Here is a 24391-nt window from a genome sequence, read left to right as displayed (position 1 = left end):
TCAGGAACTACCCAATCCAAGGATAGTCTCTTGCCCTCTCCTCTGCCCCTCATTCCCAGCTTTACTCTGCCAAGTTTCTCATCACTGCTTTTCCTTGTGAGTTGGTTTAAGTCTCCTGGGGGGAAGAATAGCCATTTGGTGGGAAGAATAGGCCATTTTGAACTCATCTTTCAGCTTCCATCCCAGGGATGACCTAATTTAGGTCAAGTGCTGGGCTCTGCCCAATAAGTTTGAGCAAAGGGCAGGAGTGTGCTGTTCTGTCTTGCATACCAGCTTGGCCTGCAAGTTTACCCCTGTGGTCAAGAGAGTAGGATCTGAGGGAGAGAGAAAGTGTGCAATGTCATATATGTTTTTTGTCTTGGGATTCCACGTAAAAAGATGTCACTACTAAAAAGGTTTGAAAACTACTGCATTAGACAGAGTTTTGTGAAATTAGTTTCTTCTCTAGCTTATACAAAATTTTACCAGTGTTACATAACATCACTAGGCTTACTTTTCCATCATGGGACTCAAGTGTGGGCTCATTCTTTTTTTTTTTTTAACATGTGAATTCTGATTGGTGTATTATTTGTTGAACAGATATATATTGAGTACTACCAGTACATAAAACCCTGCACTCAGTACAGAAGACACAGTGGTAAACAGCCAGACAAGATCCTCCCTTCGTGGAACTTAACAAACCAAAAGCAAAGACAGACAGATAGGCATTACCAATGCCTATTTTATGCTAAGATTTTACACTATGATTAGGAGTTATAAAGCAAAAAGACAATCATTCTGGATGTCCAGAATAGCTAATGATTAAGTGAAGATCTTGATAAGTAAGAGTTAGCCAAACCAAGGAGGAGAGGGTAGAGAGAAGTCAAGAAAGAGGAAGAGCCTTTGTGAAAACCCAGAGATAAAAGAGGAATATTGGAGGAATCAAAAGATGTACATTGTAGGGATAATAGGGAAGGAAATGGGGAGCAATAAGTGAAGAAGCAAAGAGGTAAGCCATGTCCAGATCATGCAGTCACAAAGTTATAAAGGTTTTTGTTTTGTTTTGTTTGTTCTTTAGTTTAAACGTAATGAGTAGTCAGTGAACATTGTTGAGCAGTCAAGTAAAATATGCAGCTTGGAAACATCCGCCTAGCCTCAGTGTAGAAATGGGTTGGCAAGATGCAGGGTAACAGGAGATTGCTGCAGTAATACAGATGAAACAGGATGTCTGGAGGGTAGTAGCTGTGAAGGTTAGGAGGAGGGGTTGGATTTGATAAATATTTAAGAAATGGAATCAACCAGATTTAGTAATTAACTAGATGTTGAGAGAAAGGCAGAGGGGAAAGTAAACCTTTACTTCCAAGTGTCTGACCTAGGCAGGTGAGTGGATAGTGGCATTACACACTGAGCTAGGAACACAAGAGGAAGAGCAGTTGGAGAAGAGAATGGTTTAGTCTAAGAGGCAGTTGGATATATAGGTGTGAAAGTCAGAGAAGGGAAATAGTGTCTGGTCAAAATTTAAGTCAGTCTGAATAATTACATGATATTTTTTCATCAGAGTAAAGCTGACCCATTAAGATAAAGTAAATGCGTGATTCTAATTCACTCTCAAAATATTTCTTCAATGCCTTCCCTCTCATATAATTGGGGCCTGCTTTTGTACCTTCCACCCCTCTCGGTTCAGTTCATTTCAGTAAGTATTTATTGCAGGCTTTCTCTGCTAAGGTTAAAGTAGGGATATAGGCAGAAACAAGTGTTGCTGCCCTCAAGGAATTAATAATGGTGTATTGGGGGAATCAGATACATATATAAATGTTTTCAATATGCAATTTAGAATTGCATATTGGTGGGAGGGACAACTGTATGCAGAGCAATAGGAGATTGCAGCAATAATCCAAATGAGACAGTTACTAAGTACTATGGTAGACAACGGTAAGTACTCTGTGTGATAAGTACTGTGATGGAAGCGTTTGTAAAAAGCATTTTCAAGCTCTTTCCTTTGGTTCCCAGTATTTAATTCTGTTTTAGGGAACTACTTCGTTTTAATTATTGGCTTTTTATCAAAGTCCATATATGCACCCTACCTTCTAATCATAAACCAGATTTAGACAGTGTTAGCCAGAATTGCTTTGAACTTCATCTCTCGGCATCATCACTGGTTCAAACAATTGCGGTTAACTTGAGGCAGGGGGCTGGAGCCAATCATAGGGTAATCATCCACTTCCTATACTTTGAATTCCAACAGTTTCTTAATTTTTGTACCTCCTGCATTAACTTTATGAACACTAGCAATAATACATCTAGGCCAGAAGGCCTCCAGCTGTCTTATTCTTATCAACCAGAAAAATTGGTACATGGGCAGGTTAATGAATACTGCAACCCTATAAAGGTGATAATGAAAATTTGGGGTATTCTGGGTGTGAATATGATGATATGATGAAAGAAATATTTTAAGATTAATCTCTGTGTGCTAGAAGAGGCTCCCAATCACTTGGCCCACCTCCCACCTAATGTAAATTCATTAAGCCTCATTTGGGTCCCTGAAGCCAAGAGAAGCCTTTACTGTATTTGGTACATGATGACTAATGGTACATTTTTCTCTTAACTGGAATATGGTGGGAATAGCTTGCCTGTGAGCTAACTAATTCAGTGCATTTTTGTTGCTGTATTGAACTCTAGAGTAAAACGTTCATTTATTCTATAAATATTTTTGAGAATCTGCTATTTGCCAGGCACTGTGCCTGAATAAGACTTAATCCATGACTTGCAATAATACCCATGCAACATACAAAAGATTGTGGAAGCACTAAGGAGGAACTGGTTGAGTCAGCTTTGTAAAGCATTTGGAACATAGTGAGCCATTAGTAAATGTTAGTTGCCTGTGTTAGCCATCATTATTACTATTTGAGTGGGTAAGAAGAAGGAAAGGACATTCCAGGCCAAGAGAAAAACTTAATTGGAAACATGATAGTAAATGTCATTTTCCAGAATGATTTGGTGTGGTTGGGATGTGAGTACAGTGCAGACAACAGTGATAAGAGATGGTGCTAACGAGAGGTAGTTTGGGACTAGATTATAAAGGCCCTTAGATACCAGCTGAAGAATTTTGACTTTTCAAAATATACAGTGGGAGCTTAAAAAAAATTTTTTTTGTAGCATCACTTTTTCTTTCTAATATGATATCCAGATTTTCTTTTTACTTTTTTAATGGAAAATTTCCTGTATACAACAAGGTAAAAATAGTATAATGACCCCCATGTATTCATTACCCAACTTTAATAATTATCAATATGTGGCCAAGCCATTAAAGATTTTTAAGCAAGGCAAAAAAGGAGACTAACATTGGGCCACTTCCATTACGTTAGTTGATCTTCACAGTGTCCTGTGGAGTATGTGGTATTCCCACTTTCCCTAATTATAGAAGAGAAAACCATCAAAATGATGAAGTAAAAGTTCTGGGATTCTAACCCATATCCAACTTATTTCAGAACTCAAGTTCTTTCCCATGCTGCCTTTATAATTCTGAAGTAGAGCATGATTCTCAATTGAAAATAGATGCTGATCTGCCTACTTGATATATTGGTGCTCTTGACCCTATTCAAGATGGTGGACTTCTCTGCCTCCAGCCACTGTGCTTCTACAGGGTCACCAGGATCTAAGTCTACATATTCAATCTAATCAGCTAAAATGACTGTTTAGTCCAGTGGTTGTCAAAGTATGGTCCCCAGACCAGCAGCAAGTTGTTAGAAAATACAAATTCTCAGGCCCCACCCCCAACCTACTCAATCAGAAACTCTGCGGGTTGGAGCTCATGATGCCTATATTGCCGTTTGCTATGTTTAAATAAAATGTTCCAAGGTTTCCTGCAAACACAAGGTTATGACCATCTACCAAGAGCATTCTAAGACAAAACCTCATATCAGAAGTAGCTATATGTTCATTTTTTAACAAGTTAATGAAAAGCATGTCCTAAGGTAGGAATTGTTATTCAGACTTAACACCAGCAGTCTCTCGGGATGTTGCATAACCTCATGGAAAGGAATCTTAAGGAATTTGCACTGCCTATATTTACAGTGCTTGATGGTGCCATCTAGTGGTTTAAGCACTATAGAACGTGCAGATTTATTAATGGTTTGGGGACAGAATTTGTGTATTTTTTAAAAGTCCATTTTATAGTGAATGTTTAATGAAATGTTTAATGAAAGTAGGATATATAATTTCCTTACTATAAAACCTCCATTGAGGATTCTTAGATATGACACCAAAACACAAACAACAAAAGAAAAAATAGCTAAATTAGACCTCAACAAAATTAAAACTTTTGTGCATGAAAGGACACTATTGAGGGACTTCCCTGGTGGTCCAGTGGCTAAGACTCTGCGCTCCCAATGCAGGGGGCCTGGGATCGATCCCTGGTCAGGGAACTAGGTCCCACATACTGCAACTAAAGATCCTGCATGCTGCAACTAAAGATCCCACATGCTGCAGTGAAGATCCCGTGTGCCGCAACTAAGACCCAGCGCAGCCAAATAAATAAATAAATTTTTTTTTTAAAAAAGGACACTATTAATAAAGTGAAAATGTAGCCCACAAAATGGGAGACTATATTTGAAAATCATATATTTTATAAGATATATGTATCCAAATATATAAATAGTATTCAAATATATAAAGAACTCTTACAACTCAACAACAAAAAGAAAAACAACCAAATTTACAAATGAGTGTAGGACTTGAGTAGACATCTCTTCAGAGAAAATATACAAATGACCAATAAACACATGAAAAATCCCTCAACATCATTAGTCATTAGAGAAGTGCAAATCAAAACCACAATGAGATACCACTAGGACAGCTTGAATAATTAAAAAAAGAAAAACAGAAAATAATTATTGATGAGGTTGTGGAGAAATTGGAACCTTTATACATTGCTGGTGGAGATGTAAAATGGTGCAGCCACTGTGGAAAACAGATTGTTAGTTCCTCAAATAGTTAGACACAGAATTACCAGAGGACCCAGCAATTCCACTACTAGGTATATACCCAAGAGAATTGGAAAATCCATAATAGCCAAAAAGTGGAAACAATCCAAATGTCCACCAACTAATGAATGAATAAACAAAATGTGGCATATCCATACAATGCAATATTGTTTAGCCATAAAATGTACTAATACTTTGATGAACCTTGAAAACATGCTGAATGACAGAGGCAGGCACAAAAGACCACATATCATATGATTCCATTTATATGAAATGTGCAGAATAAGCAAATTCATAGAATTAGAAAGTAGAGGGGCTTCCCTGGTGGCACAGAGGTTAAGAATCCTCCTGCCAATGCAGGGGACATGGGTTTAAGCATGGTCTGGGAAGATTCCACATGCTGCGCAACTAAGCCCGTGCACCACAACTACTGAGCCTGCGCTCTAGAGCCCGTGAACCACAACTACTGAAGCCCACGTGCCTAGAGCCCGTGCTCCGCAACAAAAGAAGCCACCGCAATGAGAAGCCCACGCACCACAACGAAGAGTAGCCCCCACTTTCCGCAACTAGAGAAAGCCTGCGCACAGCAATGAAGACCCAACGCAGCCCCAAAAATTAATTAATTAATTAATTTTAAAAAAAGAAAGCGGATTAGTGGTTGCCAGAGGCAGGGAGAAAGGTAGGAATGGGTGCAACCACTTAATGTGTATGGGATTTCTTTTGGAGGTGATGCAAATGCCCTGGAATTAGATAGTAGTGATGGTTGCACAACATTGTGCGTGTACTAAAAGCCACTGAATTGTACACTTTGAAATAGTTAAAATGGTGATTTTTATGGTCTGCGAATTTTACCTCAATTTTTAAGAAGATCTTTGTTAATTTGTAAGACTGCAGAACCTTTGTTATTATTATTATTGATATATTTTCCCATAGCTGTTGCTAGTATGTATGTATGTATTCTATTCTACTTTGTTAGCCTAAAATTATTCAACATATTCTTTTCCATCTACACAGTTTCCACAGTTTTTAGTTTGGTGGCTATGCATATTTTAGTCACTGTGTATATCATAACTTAATATATCTCAAATGTTTAGTGGTTTTCTCTTCTTTTTTTTTCAATTTCAAAGAGTCCTGCTCTAAATGCTTAAATAAGTAAGAATGTTTAAAACTCTTTGTAGACTTTGCATTGGTGTTTCTTCCCCAAAACAGGATTTCTGAGTCATTTTTAAATTTTTACTATTTCTATTGTGTTTTTTCTCTGACTGCTCTATAGTAAGAATATATTAATTTAGAATCCTACCAATAATGGTTGAGGAAAAATGGAGGAGATTAATGTTTATTGAATGTCTCTTCTGTTCCAGGCACTGTGTCTGGATCCTTTACATCCATTATTTCATTTAACTCCCACACCTACTCTTATAAATTGACTACAGAAGTTGACATAACTAATAAGCAGATGAACAAATATCAGAAACCAAGCATTTTGTCTCCCAAGTGTTATCCTGTCCCCACAACTTTACCAATATTGGGGTTTACCTTTTTTAGTTCCTATTTATTAGAGAAATTCATGTTTTCCCAAGTGATTGTTTAAGGTTTATATTTATTCTTACATAACGACCTATATCTTTTTTTAATTTTTTATTAATAGATTTTAAACTGAACTTACCTTTTAAACAATAGGCATTGTGTGTCAAAGCTTTGTCATAATTTTTTTGCTTTTTTTTACTCCTCTTTTACAGGCTCTCGATGGAAATGTATATGACCACCTCAAGGATTATTTAATAGCCTTCAGCCGGATGGAGCTAGAGACATGCCAAGCTGTGCAGAACACATTCCAGTTTTTATTAGAAACCTCCAGCAAGGCAAGTTACCTTTATTGCAATATGTGATGTTATCCATTTTAGAATCTAAAGTGTTTTTTGCATACAAACAAAATGAAGGTACCAATGACATTAGAAGAATGCTTTAAAGGACAAATTTCCTGGAAACGCTATTTCTTCTAACAAAATTGGAGGGTGTATTGTTCTCCTTGATGAAGGTCAAAAAAGTCTATTGCCATGTATGTTGCTCTCGAGAAGAATGGTTTAAAGAGCTTTTATCTTTCACTCAAATGAATTTTGAATACACTCAATTAGTAAAACAACAAGTTCATGTGTCAGTGCGAAGAATAATAAAGGGGCACAAAAAGGAAAATTAGCATTTTATAATTGATAAAGAAATTAATGTTATAATATCTTGTTTTTAAAAATTAACCTTGCCTTCTATATGCTGTCATTCTTTGATAGTAACCTTTTCATTCAAAAGTGTTGACATCCATCAACTTTGCTGGCATGTCACACTGTTTACATAGAAAATAAATGAAATCGTTTTTCTTTAGGATCTGACAGATTAAAATTTTTTGCAGTAGAGAAACTGCCGTTTGGAAGATAAATTGTTCCTGCGATTAATAAATCTTATTTTCTTTCTGATAAATTAAGTGCATAGTAAATGTTTCCTGACTGAATGAATACATTTATTAAAATATATTCATTTTATAACTGCTATTTTAAAAGATCCAGTTCAATTCTCCTTTTTGGCAGGAGGAGCAGGAACTAGCTAATACCTTAGAAAGTTGTTTGGAAGGAATCAGGGTCTCCATCTCACAAGACAGTGTCCAAAGACAGAAAAGAAAAGGGATACAGACTTTTCTTCCTGAAAGCCTCCATGTGTATTTATTCTTATTTTCAGTGTACTATAGTTCCAATTCTATTTTTAGAAAAACATTTAAATGTTAAGTTGATATGGGAATACAAATATCACTAGTCTGGTGCTTTGAAATCCTGTCATATTTTTGTATTCTTATATTTTCACCCCCCAGGATTCAATAAAAGATGTAAAAGGATGGATGTATAGAAAGGATAAATGGATGGATAGATGGATAGTTAAGTGAAAGAAAATATAGAAGAATAATAATTGAAGAATCTAGGTAGTGGGTATATAGGTGTTTCTGTACAATTCTTTTTATTTTAACGTGTACATTTGACATCTTCTGTGAGAGAATGTTGCAGGGGAAAGTCTATAAAAACATCTTGGTTTTGTTCCTTTTATAGAGAGGTTGATTTTTTACTAGTAATCAGATTGTTTATATTTATTGGTCCATTCAGATTTTCTGTTTCTTTTTAGTACATTTTGGTAACTTACACTTTCCTAGATGAATTGTCCATTTCATTTATCAAATTTGATGTCATAAATTTGCATATAAAGTTGTTTGCCTCTGTAGTTGTCTCCCTTTTCATTTCTAATATGGTTTGTGCTTTTTCTCTTACTTTGATCAGACTTACCAGTCTATTTTATTAATGTTTTCCAAGAGCCGGTTCTTGTTCTACTTCTCAATGTTATTGTTTCCTATCTCCTTAATTTCTGCCTTTATATTCATTATTTCTTTCTACTTTATTACAGTTTATGTTTTTTTTCTTTTTCAGGCTTTTTTTCTATTAGGTTCTATATTTTCAGTCTTTCTTGTTTTCAAGTAAATCCACTTGAACCTAAAAAATTTCTCTTTCTGCTTTAATTGCAGTCCATAATATGTTTGTAGGGCTTTTTTATTGTTTCTGCATTCCACCCCCCCACCCCCGCCCCTGTCATTAACCCATGAATTATTTAAAAGTGAGTTTTTCCAGTTTCCATTCAATGGGGGGAGTATGTAATACGGTGGCATTTTTTATATCTAATTTTATCAGACTGTCCCCAGACAGAATTCCTTGAAATCTCTCTGCAAGAATAAGTTAAGTTTGAATACACTACCTTTAATTTATAAAACAGGTAAACATATAGTCTTTAAAATGTGCTAATATTTTATACAGCAGTTAACAATTTTCTAGGAGTTTTTAGCACATCCTCTGAGGTTGGTATTATGATGCTCATTTCATAGAGAGGAAAACAGACCCAGGAAGTTTATGTGACTTGCCTGAGGTCACACACTCACACATAGTGTTTTCCATGCTCTACTACTATCTATATTATCTCTTTAGCTTATATTATTTTCATAGAAAATGAATTAAAAATGAATCAACTGATTTGGACACATAAAGAGATAAGCTTTTATTTTCCACTACATTCACTCATATGAGTATCTTACTCCCCAGGGATGAGGAATAAATGAGATGCTCTTATGTTTAGATTGAAAGTGGTAGTAATAAAAATTTTGTAAGAATGATGTAACTAGGAGTTGTGCCCTTTTGTTCCTAGTACCAGAAGAGCTCATACCTATAAGTTTTATGCCCCGTGTTTTTCTGTTACAAAGAGCTTGTTATGCTGCTCTTGTTGTACTGCTAAAAGCAACCTAGTGATCTAATAACCCAAAAAGAAGTTAGAAACTCTTTTGGTTTTTATTCTACACCATTACTAGCTTGTCTTTTTTTTGTGGGGGGCGGAATTCATTTTTTTCCACATATCTAAATTGTAACTGTACATGTTCTCAAAGATATTTTGGAGGTAATCCATAGTGACACATTGTAAATTTTACAGTGCCCTCTATATCTTTTATCCCCTAAAGGGAAACAGCTGGCCCTAGGAACTTTTGTTTAATTTTAATTATTTATGAAGCTTGCTTTTCTTCTTAATATTTTATGAAATGCTTTCTACATGTAACTGAAGCAGATGTTGTCAGAGATATTTTCTCTGTCATAGTTAATTCTAAAAGTAGTTCTACTGGCCTTACAGTTTGTTTATGTGTGCTTGCTTTCTGCCTGCATAAGGGAATTCCTACCAATTAATAATGTAGGTCTTTTAACAATTCAGAAACAACGTTATTCTATATTTCTTTGGAAATTAAATTGTCCAGTATCGTCATTCTTAATACCTTGTAGACTTACCAAAAAAGTAAACTTAATAAAATGAAGGGGAAAAAATCACATGATCATCTCAAAAGACACAGGAAAAGCATTTGACAGAATTCAACACTCTTTTATTATAAAAATGCTCAGCAGATAAGGATAGAAGGGAACTTCCTGAACATGGTAAAGGGCATTATTTAAAAACCTACATCACATATCACACTCAATGGTGAAAGACTGAAAGCTTTCCCCACCTAAAATCAGGAACAAGGCAAGGATGCCCACTTTTCACCACTAATATTCACCATTGTACTGGAAGTCCTGGTCAGAGCAATTAGGCAAGAATAGAAATAGGAGGCACCAAATCAGAAAGAAAGAAGTAAAATTATCTATATTTGCACATGACATGATAATAGAAAATCCTATAGATTCCACAAAAGTCCTTGAGCTAGTAAATGAATTCAGCAAAAGTTGCAAATACAAAATCAAAACACAAAAATCAGTTGTGGGGGCTTCCTTGGTGGCGCAGTGGTTGAGGGTCCGCCTGCCGATGCAGGGGACACGGTTCCTGCCCCCCGTACGGGAAGATCCCACATGCCGCGGAGCGGCTAGGCCTGTGAGCCATGGCCGCTGAGCCTGCGCGTCCGGAGCCTGTGCTCCGCAACGGGAGAGACCACAACAGTGAGAGGCCCGTGTACCGCAAAAAAAATCAGTTGTGTTTCCATAATGCTTCATCAATGAATGAACTGAAAGAAAATTAAGAAAATAATTCTAACTACAATAGCATTTGAAGAATAACTACTTAGAAGTAAATTTATCCAAAACGTGAAAAGCTTGTACATTGAAAACTACAAAACATTGCTGAAATTAAAGAAGACCTAAATAAATGGAAATAATAAATGTTTATGGATTGGAAGATTTCATATCACTAATATTTCAGTATTCCCCAGGGACTTCCCTGGTGGTCCAGTGGGTAAGATTCCGTGCTCCCAATGCAGGGGGCCCGGGTTCCATCCTTGATTGGGGAGCTGGATCCCTCATGCATGCTGCAACGAAGATGCCGCGTGCCGCAACTAAGACCTGGCTCAGCCTAAAAAAATAAATAATAAATAAATAAATAAATATTTTAAAATATATATATTTCGGGCTTCCCTGGTGGCGCAGTGGTTGAGAATCCGCCTGCCGATGCAGGAGACACGGGTTCGTGCCCTGGTCCAGGAAGATCCCACATGCCGCGGAGCGGCTGGGTCCATGAGCCATGGCCGCTGAGCCTGCGCATCCGGAGCCTGTGCTCCGCAATGGGAGAGGCCGCAACAGTGAGAGGCCCGCGTACCACAAAAAAAATATATATATATATATATATATATATATATATTTCAATATTCCCCAAAGCAATCTAATCAAGATAGTATGGTAGTAGTATAAGGATAAACATGTAGACCAGTAAGAATTGAGAGTCCAGAAATAAACTCAAACATCTGTGGCTAATTGATTTCGACAAGGTTGTCAATGCCATTTTATAGAGAAAGAATAGTCTCTCCAATAAGGGTGCTAAAACAGCAGGATAACCACATGCAAAAGAATAAAGTTAAACCCCTTCCTCACTCCATATATAAAAATTAACTCAAAATGGGTCAACAACCTAAAACTATAAAATTATAGAAGAGAACAGAGGTAAATCTTTATTGGATTTGCCAATGTATTCTTAGATTTAACATGAAAGCACAAGCAATAAAAGAAAAGATAGATAACTGAACTTCATCAAATTAAAAGTTTTTGTGCATCAAAGAACATTATCAAGAATGTGAAAAAGACAGCCCATAGAATGGGAGAAAATATTTATAAATCATGTCTCTGATAGGAATTTAATATTCAGAATATATAAATAACTTTTACAGCTCAACACATAAAAGACAAATGACCCAATTTAAAAATGGACAAAGGACTTGAATAGACATTTTTCCAATGAAAAGTTACACATGAAAAGATCCTCAGCACTGTTAGTCATTAGAGAAATGCAAATCAAAACCACAATGAACTACCACTTCCCACCTAGTAGGATAGCTTTAGTAGTTAAAAACAAACACACACACAATAGCAAGTGTTAGCAAGGATGTGGAGAAATTAGAACCCTCGTACAGCATTTGTAGGAATGTAAAATGGTGTAGCCACTGTGGAAGACAGTTTGGTAGTTCCTCAAAAAGTAAGACACAGAGTTACCACATGACTCGGCACTTCCACTTTAAGAGAATTGAAAAAAAGTGTTTAAACAAAAATTTGTACAGAAATGTTCACGGGAGTGTTATTCATAATAGCCAATAATTGTAAACACCCTAAATGTCAATCAACTGATGATTAGATAAATAAAATACAGTATATCCATACAGTGGGATATTATTTGTTCATAAAAAGGAATGAACTACTGATACATCATACAACATGTGTCCCACAGAATAAAAAATATAAATAGCTATTACCATATTAAAAGATGTTTTTATGGGCTAGGTTTTGTCCCCCTAAAATTCATATGTTGAAGTCCTAACCTCTGGTTCCTCAGACTGTGACTGTTTTTGGATATAGGGCCTTTAAAGAGGTTATTAAGGTAAAATGAGGTTATATGGACAAGCTCTAATCCAGCATGACTGGTGTCCTTATAAGAGGAGGTTAGAACACAAACAGGCACAGAGGGAAGACCATATGAAGACACCAGGAAAAGATAACCATCTACAAGCCAAGGAAAGAGGCCCTCAGAAGAAACCAACCCTGCCAACAATTTGATCTTGGACTTCTAGCCTCCAGAACTGTGAGGAACAAGTTTATGTTGTTTAAGCCACCTCGTCTATGATACTTTGTTTTGGCAGCCCTAGGAAACTAATACAGACGCTTATACTCACTATTAATCAAAGAAATGGAAATTAAAATCACCATGAGATTCTATTCTACACTTATGAGATTGACAAAAACAGACAGGAATGACTGTTGGTGAGAATATGGATTAACAGAAACTCTTACACTGCCCTGAAGGGTACAGATTGATACATCCAATTTAAAAACATTTGACATTATCTAGTCAATTTAAAGATGCACTTAGCTTATGACCCAGAAGTTCTACTGCTTGGAATATAACCTAGAGAAACTCTGGCACATGGGTACCTGGAGACTTTTGAAAGAATGTTCATAACAACTTTCTTTATAAGGCTAGAAAAAGCTAGAAATAACCCAGCTGTCCACTGACAGTAAGATGAATAATGGAATACAAGATAACAATAAAAATGGAAGCTCTGTAGGCACATTCATTAATATGGATGAGATTCACAAATGTAATATTGAGCAAAAAGCAAATTGTGCAACAAGTACCTACAGTGTAGCACAGGGAACTATACTCAGTATTTGTAGTAACCTATAATGGAAAAGAATGTGAAAAAGAATATGGGTGTGTTTGTGCATGTGTGTGTATGGCTAAATCACTTTGCTTTACACTTGAAATTAACACAACATTGTAAATTAGCTGTACTTCAATTTTAAAAAAAGCCAACTTGCAAAAGAATACACCCACTAAGATGCCATTTATACAGTGTTCAAAAATATCCAAGAAAACAGTATCATTTTGAGATACATCATATGTAGTAACACTATTAAAAGGAAAAAAAAAAAGAGGAGCTTGGTAAAATTCAGTAGAGTGGTTACATCTAGAGCAGCATGCATTTGCAGAGGGGCAGATATTCCCCAAGGGAGTAAAAATTGCTTCCAGATTTTGAGGGGTGGTTTGCAAAAATATCTTAGATATTACAGCAGGCCACAGTACATAAACATATATACAGTATATTTGTGGTATTTAAATTTAATCAAAGAGGGAGATTAGGGAAAAAATGTCTTAAAAGGGTCCCTGAATTGGGGAGTGGGAGTGATAACACTTAAAAAACATTTAAAAAAAGAAAAGGTTGAGGAACACTCCTTTCGAAGGAAGGTGGGAATGCAATAAGGAGAGGGTATATAGATTTTGACAGTAATAGTAATGTTTTATTTAATCTCAATGATGGATACAGAGGTGTTTTTAACAACTGTTTATTGAATGCTACTTTAGACAGAGTCACTGTGCTAGTTGCTGAAGGATACATCAGTAATGAGATTTAAGGCCTGACCTCAGTTGTCACAAGGAATGACAGAGGGGAGCAAGAAGGGACTGGAGGGAAAGATTACAAAGGGGATGAGGAAACTTTTGAGAGTGAGGGATAAGTTCATTATCTTGATTGTGGTGATATTTTTACAGGTGTATAGGTAAGTTAAGACTTATCAAAGTATACACTTTAAGTATGTACAGTTTATTGTATGTCACTTATACTTCAGTAACAGCTTTACAGAGAGAGAGATTGGGCATATATCCCAGAGAAAATGAAAATTTATTTTCACACAGAAACTTGGACACAAATGTAGAGTAGCTTTATTCATAATAGCCAAAAAGTGGAAACTGCTTAAATGACCTTCAGTGAGTGAGGGATCAGACACCACATGGTGGTACTTCCATACTGTGGAATACTACTCAGCAATAAAAAGGAGTGAACTGTTGATACATGCAACAAATTGGATGAACTTATAGGAAATTATGCTGAGTGAAAATGGAAATCTCAAAAAGATATATTGTGGGACTTCCCTGGTGGTACAGTGGTTAAGACTCCGCGCTTCCACTGCAGGGGGCACGGGTTCAATCCCTGGTCAGGGAACTAAGATCCCTCATGCCGTGCCGCATGGCCAAAAAAGAAAAGATATATGGTGCATGATTCCATTATGTAACATTTGTGAAATAACATATTTATAGAAATAGAGAACAGATTAGCAATTGCCAGGAATTAGGGATGAGGAAAGTAGAGGGAGCTATTATGGAGTAGCACAAGGGAGTCATGTGGTGATGGTTCAGTTAAGTATCTTGATTGTGATAGTGGTTACATGAAGTTATACTTATGATAAAATTGTATAGACCTCTACACATACACCACCCCAAAATGAGTGTATATATATAACTGGTGAAATCTAAATAAGCTTTATGCTTTGTACCAGTGTCAATTTCCTGGTTTTGATATTTACTATATTTATGCAAGACGCCAACATTGGGAGGTGCACAGGATCTCTTTGCAATTTCCTTTCAAAATGAATTGTTCGAGAGAGAAGACCAGTAACTAACCCAGTACCTCTAGTGTACAGATCTTGTTTTCTATGTACTTTCTCCTACTCACTTAAAAAAAATAAAAAGTAAATAAATAAAAAACAGTGCTTCTTGGGAGAATAGCACTGATTCTAGATCTGGGACATGAAATATTTGAGGTAAATGTTAAATAATTTGTCATAATGGAAAGCAAGGAAACTGTCAAAACTATCAAAAACTACTAGTCCCATCTCAAAGGGACTCAGGATGTGATCTTGCTAGCCAAAGATGGGATAATTTTAGCATCAATAATGATCATAACAGGGCTTCCCTGGTGGCGCAGTGGTTGCGCGTCCGCCTGCCGATGCAGGGGACCCGGGTTCGCGCCCCGGTTTGGGAGGATCCCACATGCCGCGGAGCGGCTGGGCCCGTGAGCCATGGCCGCTGAGCCTGCGCGTCCGGAGCCTGTGCTCCGCAACGGGAGAGGCCACAACAGTGTGAGGCCCGCATACCACAAAAAAAAAAATAATAATAATAAAAAAATAATGATCATAACAGCAGTAGATTAAAACAGATCAAATATTTTTAAATCCATGACTTCATAATAATGATTTATTAAAGCTATAATTGGCCATTCTTTGGAGGTTGCTAGGGAAACAGCTCAATTTGAAAACTAGATAATAAAGGGAAGAGGAAATGTTTATCCTGCCTTATACAAAATGTACCTCAAGGTAACTAAATAATTGACTTGGAAAGTTTTTCTTATGGAAGTATTCCAGCTAATAAATGAAAAAGGAATGATAGAATTCCTTGAAAAAGTGATAGAAAAAATAGAAAAACCTCTAGTTTTTGTAACCCCTAATATGTTTAGGCATTTATCATCATAGGTCTGTTCTATTAGTTTCCTACGGCTGCTGTACAAATTACCATAAGCTGAATGGCGTAAAATGACTGAAATTTATTCCCTCTGAGTTCTGGAGGCCAAAAGTCAGAAATGAAGGTGTCAGCAAGGCTGCACTCCCTCCAAAGGCTTCAGAGGATAATCAGTTTCTTACCTCTTCCAGCTTCTCATAGCTTCAGACATTTTTTGGTTTGTGGTCACATTACTCCAATCTCTACCTCTGGTCTCATTGGCTCCTCTTCTGTCTGTGTTTTCTTCTGTTTGCCTTTTATAATGACATCACTTATCATTAGATTAAGGGCCCAACCACAGAATCCAGAATGACTTCCTAATCTCAAAATCCATAACAATTACATCTGGAAAGGGCCTTTTTCCAAATGAGGTAACATTCACAAGTTTCAGGGATTAGGACATGGACATCTCTTTTGGGGGGCCACCATTCATTCAGCCCACTACAACTGTTAATATCAAAAAGAGACAAGTCAGAGGCAAGCCTCTTCATAGAAGTAAACACCACCTTTTCAAAAAATAAAAATAAATCAAAAACCCAAATGCAAAGAAGCATCAACTTACAGAACACACAAAAACCAATACTGCGAGGATGGAGTCAACAAAACTCAGACTGTGGGAAACTCTACAAAACAAAAACTCAGTTTCTTCAACAAACATATTGCAGGGGGGTGGGGGTAAGGGAGATGGAGGGAGAAAACTATATATGAAAACAAACCTAAGCAACATCATCCATTTGCACTGTGGGAACCTTACTGTGATCCCGATTTGTAAAACTTTTTAAAATATGAAACAAATTTGAACACTTACTGGTTGTTTTATAATATTTTTTGTAAATTTTAATATGGATATATTTTTTAAAGTCTTTGTCTTTTAGACATTACACTGAAATATTTATAGATGAAATGATATGTCTAAGACGTGCTTCAATATAATTGGGGGGTGGGTAAGGAGCAGGTAGGTTTATAGATGAAACAAGAATTTGTGTTTTGGGAAGTTGGGTGGTAGGTACATGGGGATACATTATTCTGTTCTCTCTACTTTGAAATGTTCTGTAAAAAAAAATTAAAAATTTAAAAAGGTTGATACTTCCCCCTTGAAAGAAAGAAAAAGAGGAAAGAAAGAAAGATAAGGAAGTTTGGTTTGTGGTGCTTGAGAGGATAGGTTTAGCAACTAGAAGGATGATCCTCTTAGCTTTTTTCTGCATGGTGACTAGTGAGGCTGTGCCTCAGGGCTGTGTCAAGAGCTTTCACAGGGGACTTCCCTGGTGGCGCAGTCCTGTGTTCAATCCCTGGTCCTGGAAGATCCCACATGCTGAGGAGCAACTAAACTACAACTACTGAAGCCCACGCACCCTAGAGCCCGCGTGCTGCAACTCTGAACCCGTGTGCTGCAACTACTGAAGCCCACGGGCCTAGAGCCCGTGCTCTGCAACAAGAGAAACTACCTCAATGAGGAGCCCGCACACTGCAACGAAGAGTAGACCCCACTCGACCCCACTCTCCACAACTAGAGAAAGCCCGCGCGCAGCAACGAAGACCCAACACAACCAACCAACCAACCAATAAATAAATAAATAAATAATTTTAAAAAGAAAAAAAAAAGAGCTTTCACAGCTACTCTAGCTTAAAACTGGAATCCAGGAAAAGAAAAAAACACATTTCCCTTTGAGAATATGTTTATTCAGCCAGCCTTCCATGACCACATTTTTTCAACCACTCCTTCCTCCATCCTACCCCTTCAGTCTGGATTAAATAGCACCGTCTTTTGTGCTCTCCTAGTACCTTCTACATACTTTCATAGTGTATTTTAATTGTGTAATCTGTTTAGTTCTCCCAGTTTCTAGATTATAAATTCCTTGAAGATATTAACTTTGTTTATTCATATTTATTACTCTGTGTGTTCCCCCTCTCTGCTGCATTTAGCATTAGGCCTGGTAAGCTCTCTCAGTAAATGGTTGTTGAATGGGGGTGGGGGTTGCAGAGGAGCAATAGAGAATTGGGTTGTGCTGGTAAATAAAATGCAGAATATACCTCCCACTTTCTCCATCTCCTGAATGAATTCTTTTCCTAGGACTACTAAAGTATAGCCACAGAGCTGCTTTAAACTTTTCTTCCTTCTTCTGCCCTTCCTCTGGCAGAGGTGCTAATGAGCTGTAATATACTACAAATGAAAGAAGAGTCAAGGGTAAGCAGTGTAGCAAAATAGAAAATGGGTTTCTGCACAATCAAATGTTGATGATTTCCACTCTTTCCGAGAGTATATAATACAATGAATTCTTTTTAGATGACTGTCTTTCTGTGCTATTTGTTTTGTTACTTGATGTGTATTAGAATTCCCCTTCTCTATAAATTCCTTTCTAGTCTATCTTCTTGGTATGCTTTAAGATGGTAATTAGAATACAGCCTCCTTAAAAAGGTGGCAAGAAGTACTAGAAAAATACTATTTTGTGTTAGGTATAAGGTTATTTGGCAGTTTCCTAGTAGATGGCAATCTCCATAAAGCAAACTTTAAGAGGCCTACAGAACTTTAGAACTGGGAGAGACCTGACAAACTAATGTGCTTCCCTATTTGCACCTACCCCCCGTTCAAAAGAATAACATTTTGTGTAATAGCCATCTTTTTTCAGTCTTAAAATAGTGCATATTGTCTAGTCCCCAAATCTGGGCTAGTTTCTAAACTAGTACTTTCCATACTTAGATTCTTGAGAAAATGGGGCACAAGGATAACAACTATTATCTAAAATGAAAAAAAAAATTGTAATTATAATTTCTTTTTGACCACGTAATACTGGATGATTGCTCATTTTTGGAAAACATCAGAATAAAGCTTAAACTTTAAAACACAATTATTGAACATTTTAACCTTATTAAAGACTTAAAGATATTTTATTTTCTCTTTAGGTGGTACGAGACTATAATCTTCAGCTGTTTTTACAAGAGAATGCTGTATTTCACAAACCCCAGCCCTTCCAGTTCCAGCCTTGTGACAGTGATACTGTAAGGGAATTCCAGATTTTCATTTCATTTGTCTTTAAGCTATGTTTGTTCTTAAATAACTACTATCCTTGGAATAAACAGACAAAAACTGAGTGTATCTCAATATTATAACAAAACTGTGAGGATGCAGAGAAACTGTGACATTTCTTCTTTCTAAAATGTGACTAACATGCCCAGTATCTTTATGCTAACAACTTTCTGCTTAATAGGGTTAAATCATAAAACAAGTTACTGGAAATGTGAAAACAACTGAGGGAAAAAGAAAAAATATTCAATAAATTTTTTTCAATTCAAATGTAAATTACATACTTTCTATTCATGAAATTCTTCACATGCATACCCTTCCAAAGAAACCAGTGGTTAAGTTTTAACCAGAATAGAATTAATAAATAGAATAATGAATATATGCATACAAATATTTTTACTGGTTTTATTAAAAATTATAGACCCTTTATAATTCCTTTCAGATTTCTTAGAATGTTAAAGTATTAACACAAATGCCAAATTGGCAGTGTTTAAAAAACAATCATTAATCATACATTTTTATCCTTGAGTTTACTCTATGAAAAATGATAGCCATTTTTTAATTAAACAAAAAGAACCAGAATACTAATTTAATAACATTTTTTAAAAGGTATTTAACTTCTACAAGGTGAGAAAGCACATGTTGGCATATCTAGCACATTCTCTCAATGCAGGCAAGCCAAGAGGGAAGTCAAGTTGTATTGGTAAAGTCTGTTGGTAAACCTAGAATCAAAATCAGGGGAGTTCATGATATCAGTTTAATGGTATCAGTTTAATAGAAACCTTTGCTGGAGATATCTTCATTACTTTTCCTACTAAATTTTAAGTAGCCCTGTTAGTGGCTATATAAAGAAATGTAGGAAATCAGCATTTCCCTGTAGATTATTAACCCTTGCCCTTTATAGTAGCGCCTTTTTTTATCGATCAGCTTTTGCTTAATGACTCGGAGACATTGTCCTGAGGATACAGGGTATGTATGGACAAGTTTGCCAGGCTTGAGTTAAAATTGTGACTAATTTGAGATTATTTTATCTTTGCCCATTTTCCTCAGGAAAATCAGAATAATAGTGACTCTCATCTCACTCATCCAAAGCCCAATGACAACCTGAAATCCTTCATTGTTTCTGAACACTGTGCTAAATGTTCTTAGTTGTGTGTCCCTGTTTGCCTTAAAATTCTAACTCTATGCTGTTTTCTGTCCTTGTGCAATCTGTACTGGGCAGAGTTTAAAAGCTGCCCAACTGGTGGATATTGAGCTCTCCCCTGTCAGTGCTCTGAGAATGACCATAGCTGAGGTATATGGGGGTGTGGGTCAAGGGTGGGAGGGGTGGGGTGTGTGGGTTTGCATGCTGATGAAGGGTGGGACCTGGTATTGGAATGAAAGTTATAAATATATGTGTAAGGGGCTACTAAATGCATAAGCTGGGGCTTTCCGTTTTTCCCTTATAAATTAGGGATTTCTTTTCCTCTTAATAGTGAAAAGATTGAGCTTCTCATTTGTCATCTTGTCTGAAGCACCTTAGTTTTCCTCAGCAGGAGTGCTGGAAAGAACCTTAGAGCTAACTTGTCTTTATTAAAGAGGAAACTGAAGCCTAGAAAGGAAAAGAGACTTGTCCAGAGTCATACAGTGAATTAATGACACATTAATGTCTTGATTGCAGTTTAATGTTCTTTCCACATGCTACTCTGTTTTCTCAGAAGAAATGTTCAGCACTTGGGGAGCAGTTAATTTTTTCATAATGGGAAAAGATAAATGCTCACACATTTGTGAAAATCATCCCAGATTGTCAACCATTGAAAAAGTCTTTAGAATAATCATTTTGAAAATGTTTTTACCTGTAAAATTTGTTGTATGTACTTTTTGTTTTGTTGTAGATTAAGTATTCTTACTGCTCACAAAGAATAAAATCCCAAATAATTGTTTTTACTCAGTATGGACTAGTACTGTTCTTTCATATGAGAATGGAACCATTGTTTACTTGCTTTTCTGGTTTCCTCTTGGAAAAGCCTGTCACGGAGAGTGCCAGTCAGTGCCCCATTAACTTACTCCTCCTGCCGGGTAAATGCAGGGCATGTAGGAAGCACTAATTGCCACTATCTTCTGTCATATTTCTGAAATTGCTATTGTTCCTATCCTATTTTGGAGCATATTTTAATTCAGAGGCTGAGGATAGCTATTACATGTTAAGAGCCTGGACTAGATGAGCTCACTGACATGTACACAAATAAGTAAAATATAATGAGGCAAGTGCTGTATATGATAGAGTGCTCCTGCTGTCCATTGATGGGTACAGTTAATGCATCCTGATGTAGTATAATTCTTTTACAAATTTTTTGAGGAATATTTACATATCATATAATTCACCCATTTCAAGTATATTATTCACTGATTTTTAGTAAATTGACCAAATTGTACAACCATCGTCACAAGTAAGTTTTAGAACATTTTCATGACCCCAGTAAGATCCCTCACGTCCGTTTACTGTTAATCCCTATTCCCATCCCCTGCCCAGGCAACCTCTAATCTATTTTCTTTCTCTATAGGTTTCCATTTTCTAGAAATTTCATATAAATTGAATCATATAATATGTGGTCTCTTATGTCTTGCTTCTTTCACTTAGCATGTTTTTGAGGTTCATCTATGTCTTAGAATGTATCAATAGTTTGTACCTTTTTAATTACTGAATAGTGTTGTGAATATACCACATTTTGTTTATCTGTTCATCAGTGATAGACATTTAGGTTGTTACCCACTTTTGGCTTTTATCAATAATGTCAATATTAACATGTGTGTACAAGTCTTTGTATGAATATGTTTTCAATACTCTGAGTTGCTGAGTCTTACGGTAAATTTGTTTCACTTTTTAAGAAATTGACAAACTTTTACAAAGTGGCTACCATTTTGTGTTTCTACTACATTGTATATGGGTTCTTGTTTCTCCACATCTTCACTTCCATTTGTTATTGTCTATGTCTTTGCTTGTAACCATCCTAGAGGATGTGAAATAGTATCTCATTGTGGTTTTGATTTGCATTAACCTAATGACTGATGATGTTGAGTATCTTCTAATGAGCTTATTAGTGATTCATATATTTACTTTGGTAAAATGTCTATTCATATCTTTTATCTTTTTTTATCAGATTGTTTATCTTCTTAGTATGGATTAGATCTTGAAGATGAATTGAAATTTACTTTGCAGTGATTGAAAAACAACATTCCAGGAAGTGAGAATAACAATTGAAAATAATGAAAATAATAGGTGAAATTCACTGAAGAGTTGTTTCATGCTAGATATTTTTCTAATTGTATTGCCTGTATTAACTCATTTAGTCCTCTCAACAATCCTATATTTTAGTTTCTCTTTTTAATCCTCATTTTATAGTCGAGGAAACTGGTTAAGAAATTTGCCCAAGATCACTCAGCTAATAAGTGTTGGAGCCAGAAAAGCTTGAAAGTGCATTACCTGTATTTGAAATAGCAAGTAGGTTTGGTATGGTGAAGGTATTGAACAACACCATAAATGTAGGTTGCAACCAGATTTTGTGTATGAGTTTTACATATGGTAGTATATGGAGAACTATGGAATGTTTTCAAGTAGGACAGTCATGATAATTGCAGATGGATTCCCCCTGCAGGACAGTATTGTTCCTTAATTTTATTTTCGATTTTATAATTTATATTAGGAACTTTGAACTCCTTATGGATTTAACACATTCATTTTTTATTCTCTCAATAGATATTTATTGTGTATAATTTGTATATACCCTTGCCTTATATAGAGATGAGTAGTCAATAAGTATTTGATCTAGATTTAGGTAAGATGCATTCAGGAAAGCCATAGGACTTTTAAAGTCACCACCATGATTAAATGTAACTTATTTTCTTCTGAAGGTGTTCATATATTATCTTAACATTTTTTAAAAAAACTTTTTAATATAACCCATTTCAAATTCTAGTATTTTCCCTACAAAAGTCAAAAATGTCCAGTTGAAAACATACAGTCACAGTATTACCACTGGAATTTAATTAAGGGTTGAAATTAAGGGTTGCACTTCTTGTTTTTTTGGCTTTTCTTTTTTTATCTGCTGGTAAATCAAAATTCCTTTTCATTTTATTTTAATATATGATTATTTTGAGTCATGTTTTAGAATGATATACCAAAAGGAACTGGCCAAAATGATTTTATAAGGTCACAATTATCTATTCTGTGCAGCCATAGAATTAAATTAGGAATCTTAGTTTAACCATAAGATGGTTACAAGTGACAGTGATCAGTGGCAAGTTTCATCTGATGTAGTAATTTAGTAGCTGGCTCATGGTTAATACTGAACTATTTCCATGTCTGTATTTCCATATAGAGTTACTTATTTCTAAAGTATCCTTTCTTTATTCTTCTTTATATCTTCTGGTATCAGATGATACCAGAAAGTCAAAAATCTTTCTAGAAATAGTAAAGTTCACCTTTCTTCATTGAAATGAAAGTTTTTAATACAAGATTGTTCTGAGAAGGATATGGAATGTAGCCTAAAATTTTTTTTTTTTTTTTTTGTGGTACGCGGGCCTCTCACTGTTGTGGCCTCTCCCGTTGCGGAGCACAGGCTCCGAACGCACAGGCTCAGTGGCCATGGCTCACGGGCCCAGCCGCTCCACGGCATGTGGGATCTTCCCAGACCGGGGCATGAACCCGTGTCCCCTGCATCGGCAGGCGGATTCTCAACCACTGCGCCACCAGGGAAGCCCCTGTTTCTTCTCTTAAAATTCATTTCAGCACTAGTAAGGATCTGAGATTTCATCTCATCTTCAGATGTCTTGATTTTCAGTTGAGAAAGCTGAGGCCCAGAGAGGAAGTTAAGTACATTAGCCAGGATGACACAGCTAGGTTGCTTTGGGAAGTAAATATTATATATGTACAATGTAAATGTATTTGAGGAGTAAATGTACTTCATTTTTAATGGCTCCTTTTTATTTAGCATCTTTATTGGAATATAATTGCTTTACAATGGTGTGTTAGTTTCTGCTTTATAACAAAGTGAATCAGTTATACATATACATATGTCCCGATATCTCTTCCCTCTTGCGTCTCCCTCCCTGCCACCATCCCTATTCCACCCCTCTAGGTGGTCACAAACCACCTAGCTGATCTCCCTGTGCCATGTGGCTGCTTCTCACTAGCTATCCACCCTACGTTTGATAGTGTATATATGTCCATGCCACTCTCTCACTTTCTCCCAGCTTACCCTTCCCCCTCCCCGTATCCTCAACTCCATTCTTTAGTAGGTCTGTGTCTTTATTCCTATCTTGCCCCTAAGTTCTTCATGACCTTTTTTTTTCTTTAGATTCCATATATATGTGTTAGCATAAGGTATTTATTTTTCTCTTTCAGACTTCACTCTGTATGAGAGACTCTAGGTCCATCCACCTCACTACAAATAACTCAATTTCGTTTCTTTTTATGGCTGAGTAATATTCCGTTGTATATATGTGCCACATCTTCTTTATCTATTCATCTGTCGATGGACACTTAGGTTGCTTCCATGTCCTG

The 24391-nt window shown here is 36.2% G+C and overlaps 1 protein-coding gene across 5 annotated transcripts in view; it reads left to right on the top strand.

The window, feature by feature from the left end:
• Positions 1-24391, top strand: part of FCHSD2 (FCH and double SH3 domains 2) — a 300658-nt gene that overhangs the window by 211625 nt on the left and 64642 nt on the right. For all 5 annotated transcript variants that reach the window (XM_055078767.1, XM_024131614.3, XM_055078769.1 and 2 more), the window contains 2 exons: positions 6701-6823; positions 18729-18824. In XM_055078767.1, the coding sequence (XP_054934742.1) occupies positions 6701-6823; positions 18729-18824 (219 nt within the window). The remainder of the gene's footprint in view (positions 1-6700; positions 6824-18728; positions 18825-24391) is intronic.

This window comes from Physeter macrocephalus, chromosome 16 (assembly GCF_002837175.3).
Source record: "Physeter macrocephalus isolate SW-GA chromosome 16, ASM283717v5, whole genome shotgun sequence".
NCBI lineage: Eukaryota > Metazoa > Chordata > Mammalia > Artiodactyla > Physeteridae > Physeter > Physeter macrocephalus.
The sequence above is the reverse complement of the archived record's forward strand: the minus strand, read 5'-3'. Positions and strand labels throughout refer to the sequence as shown.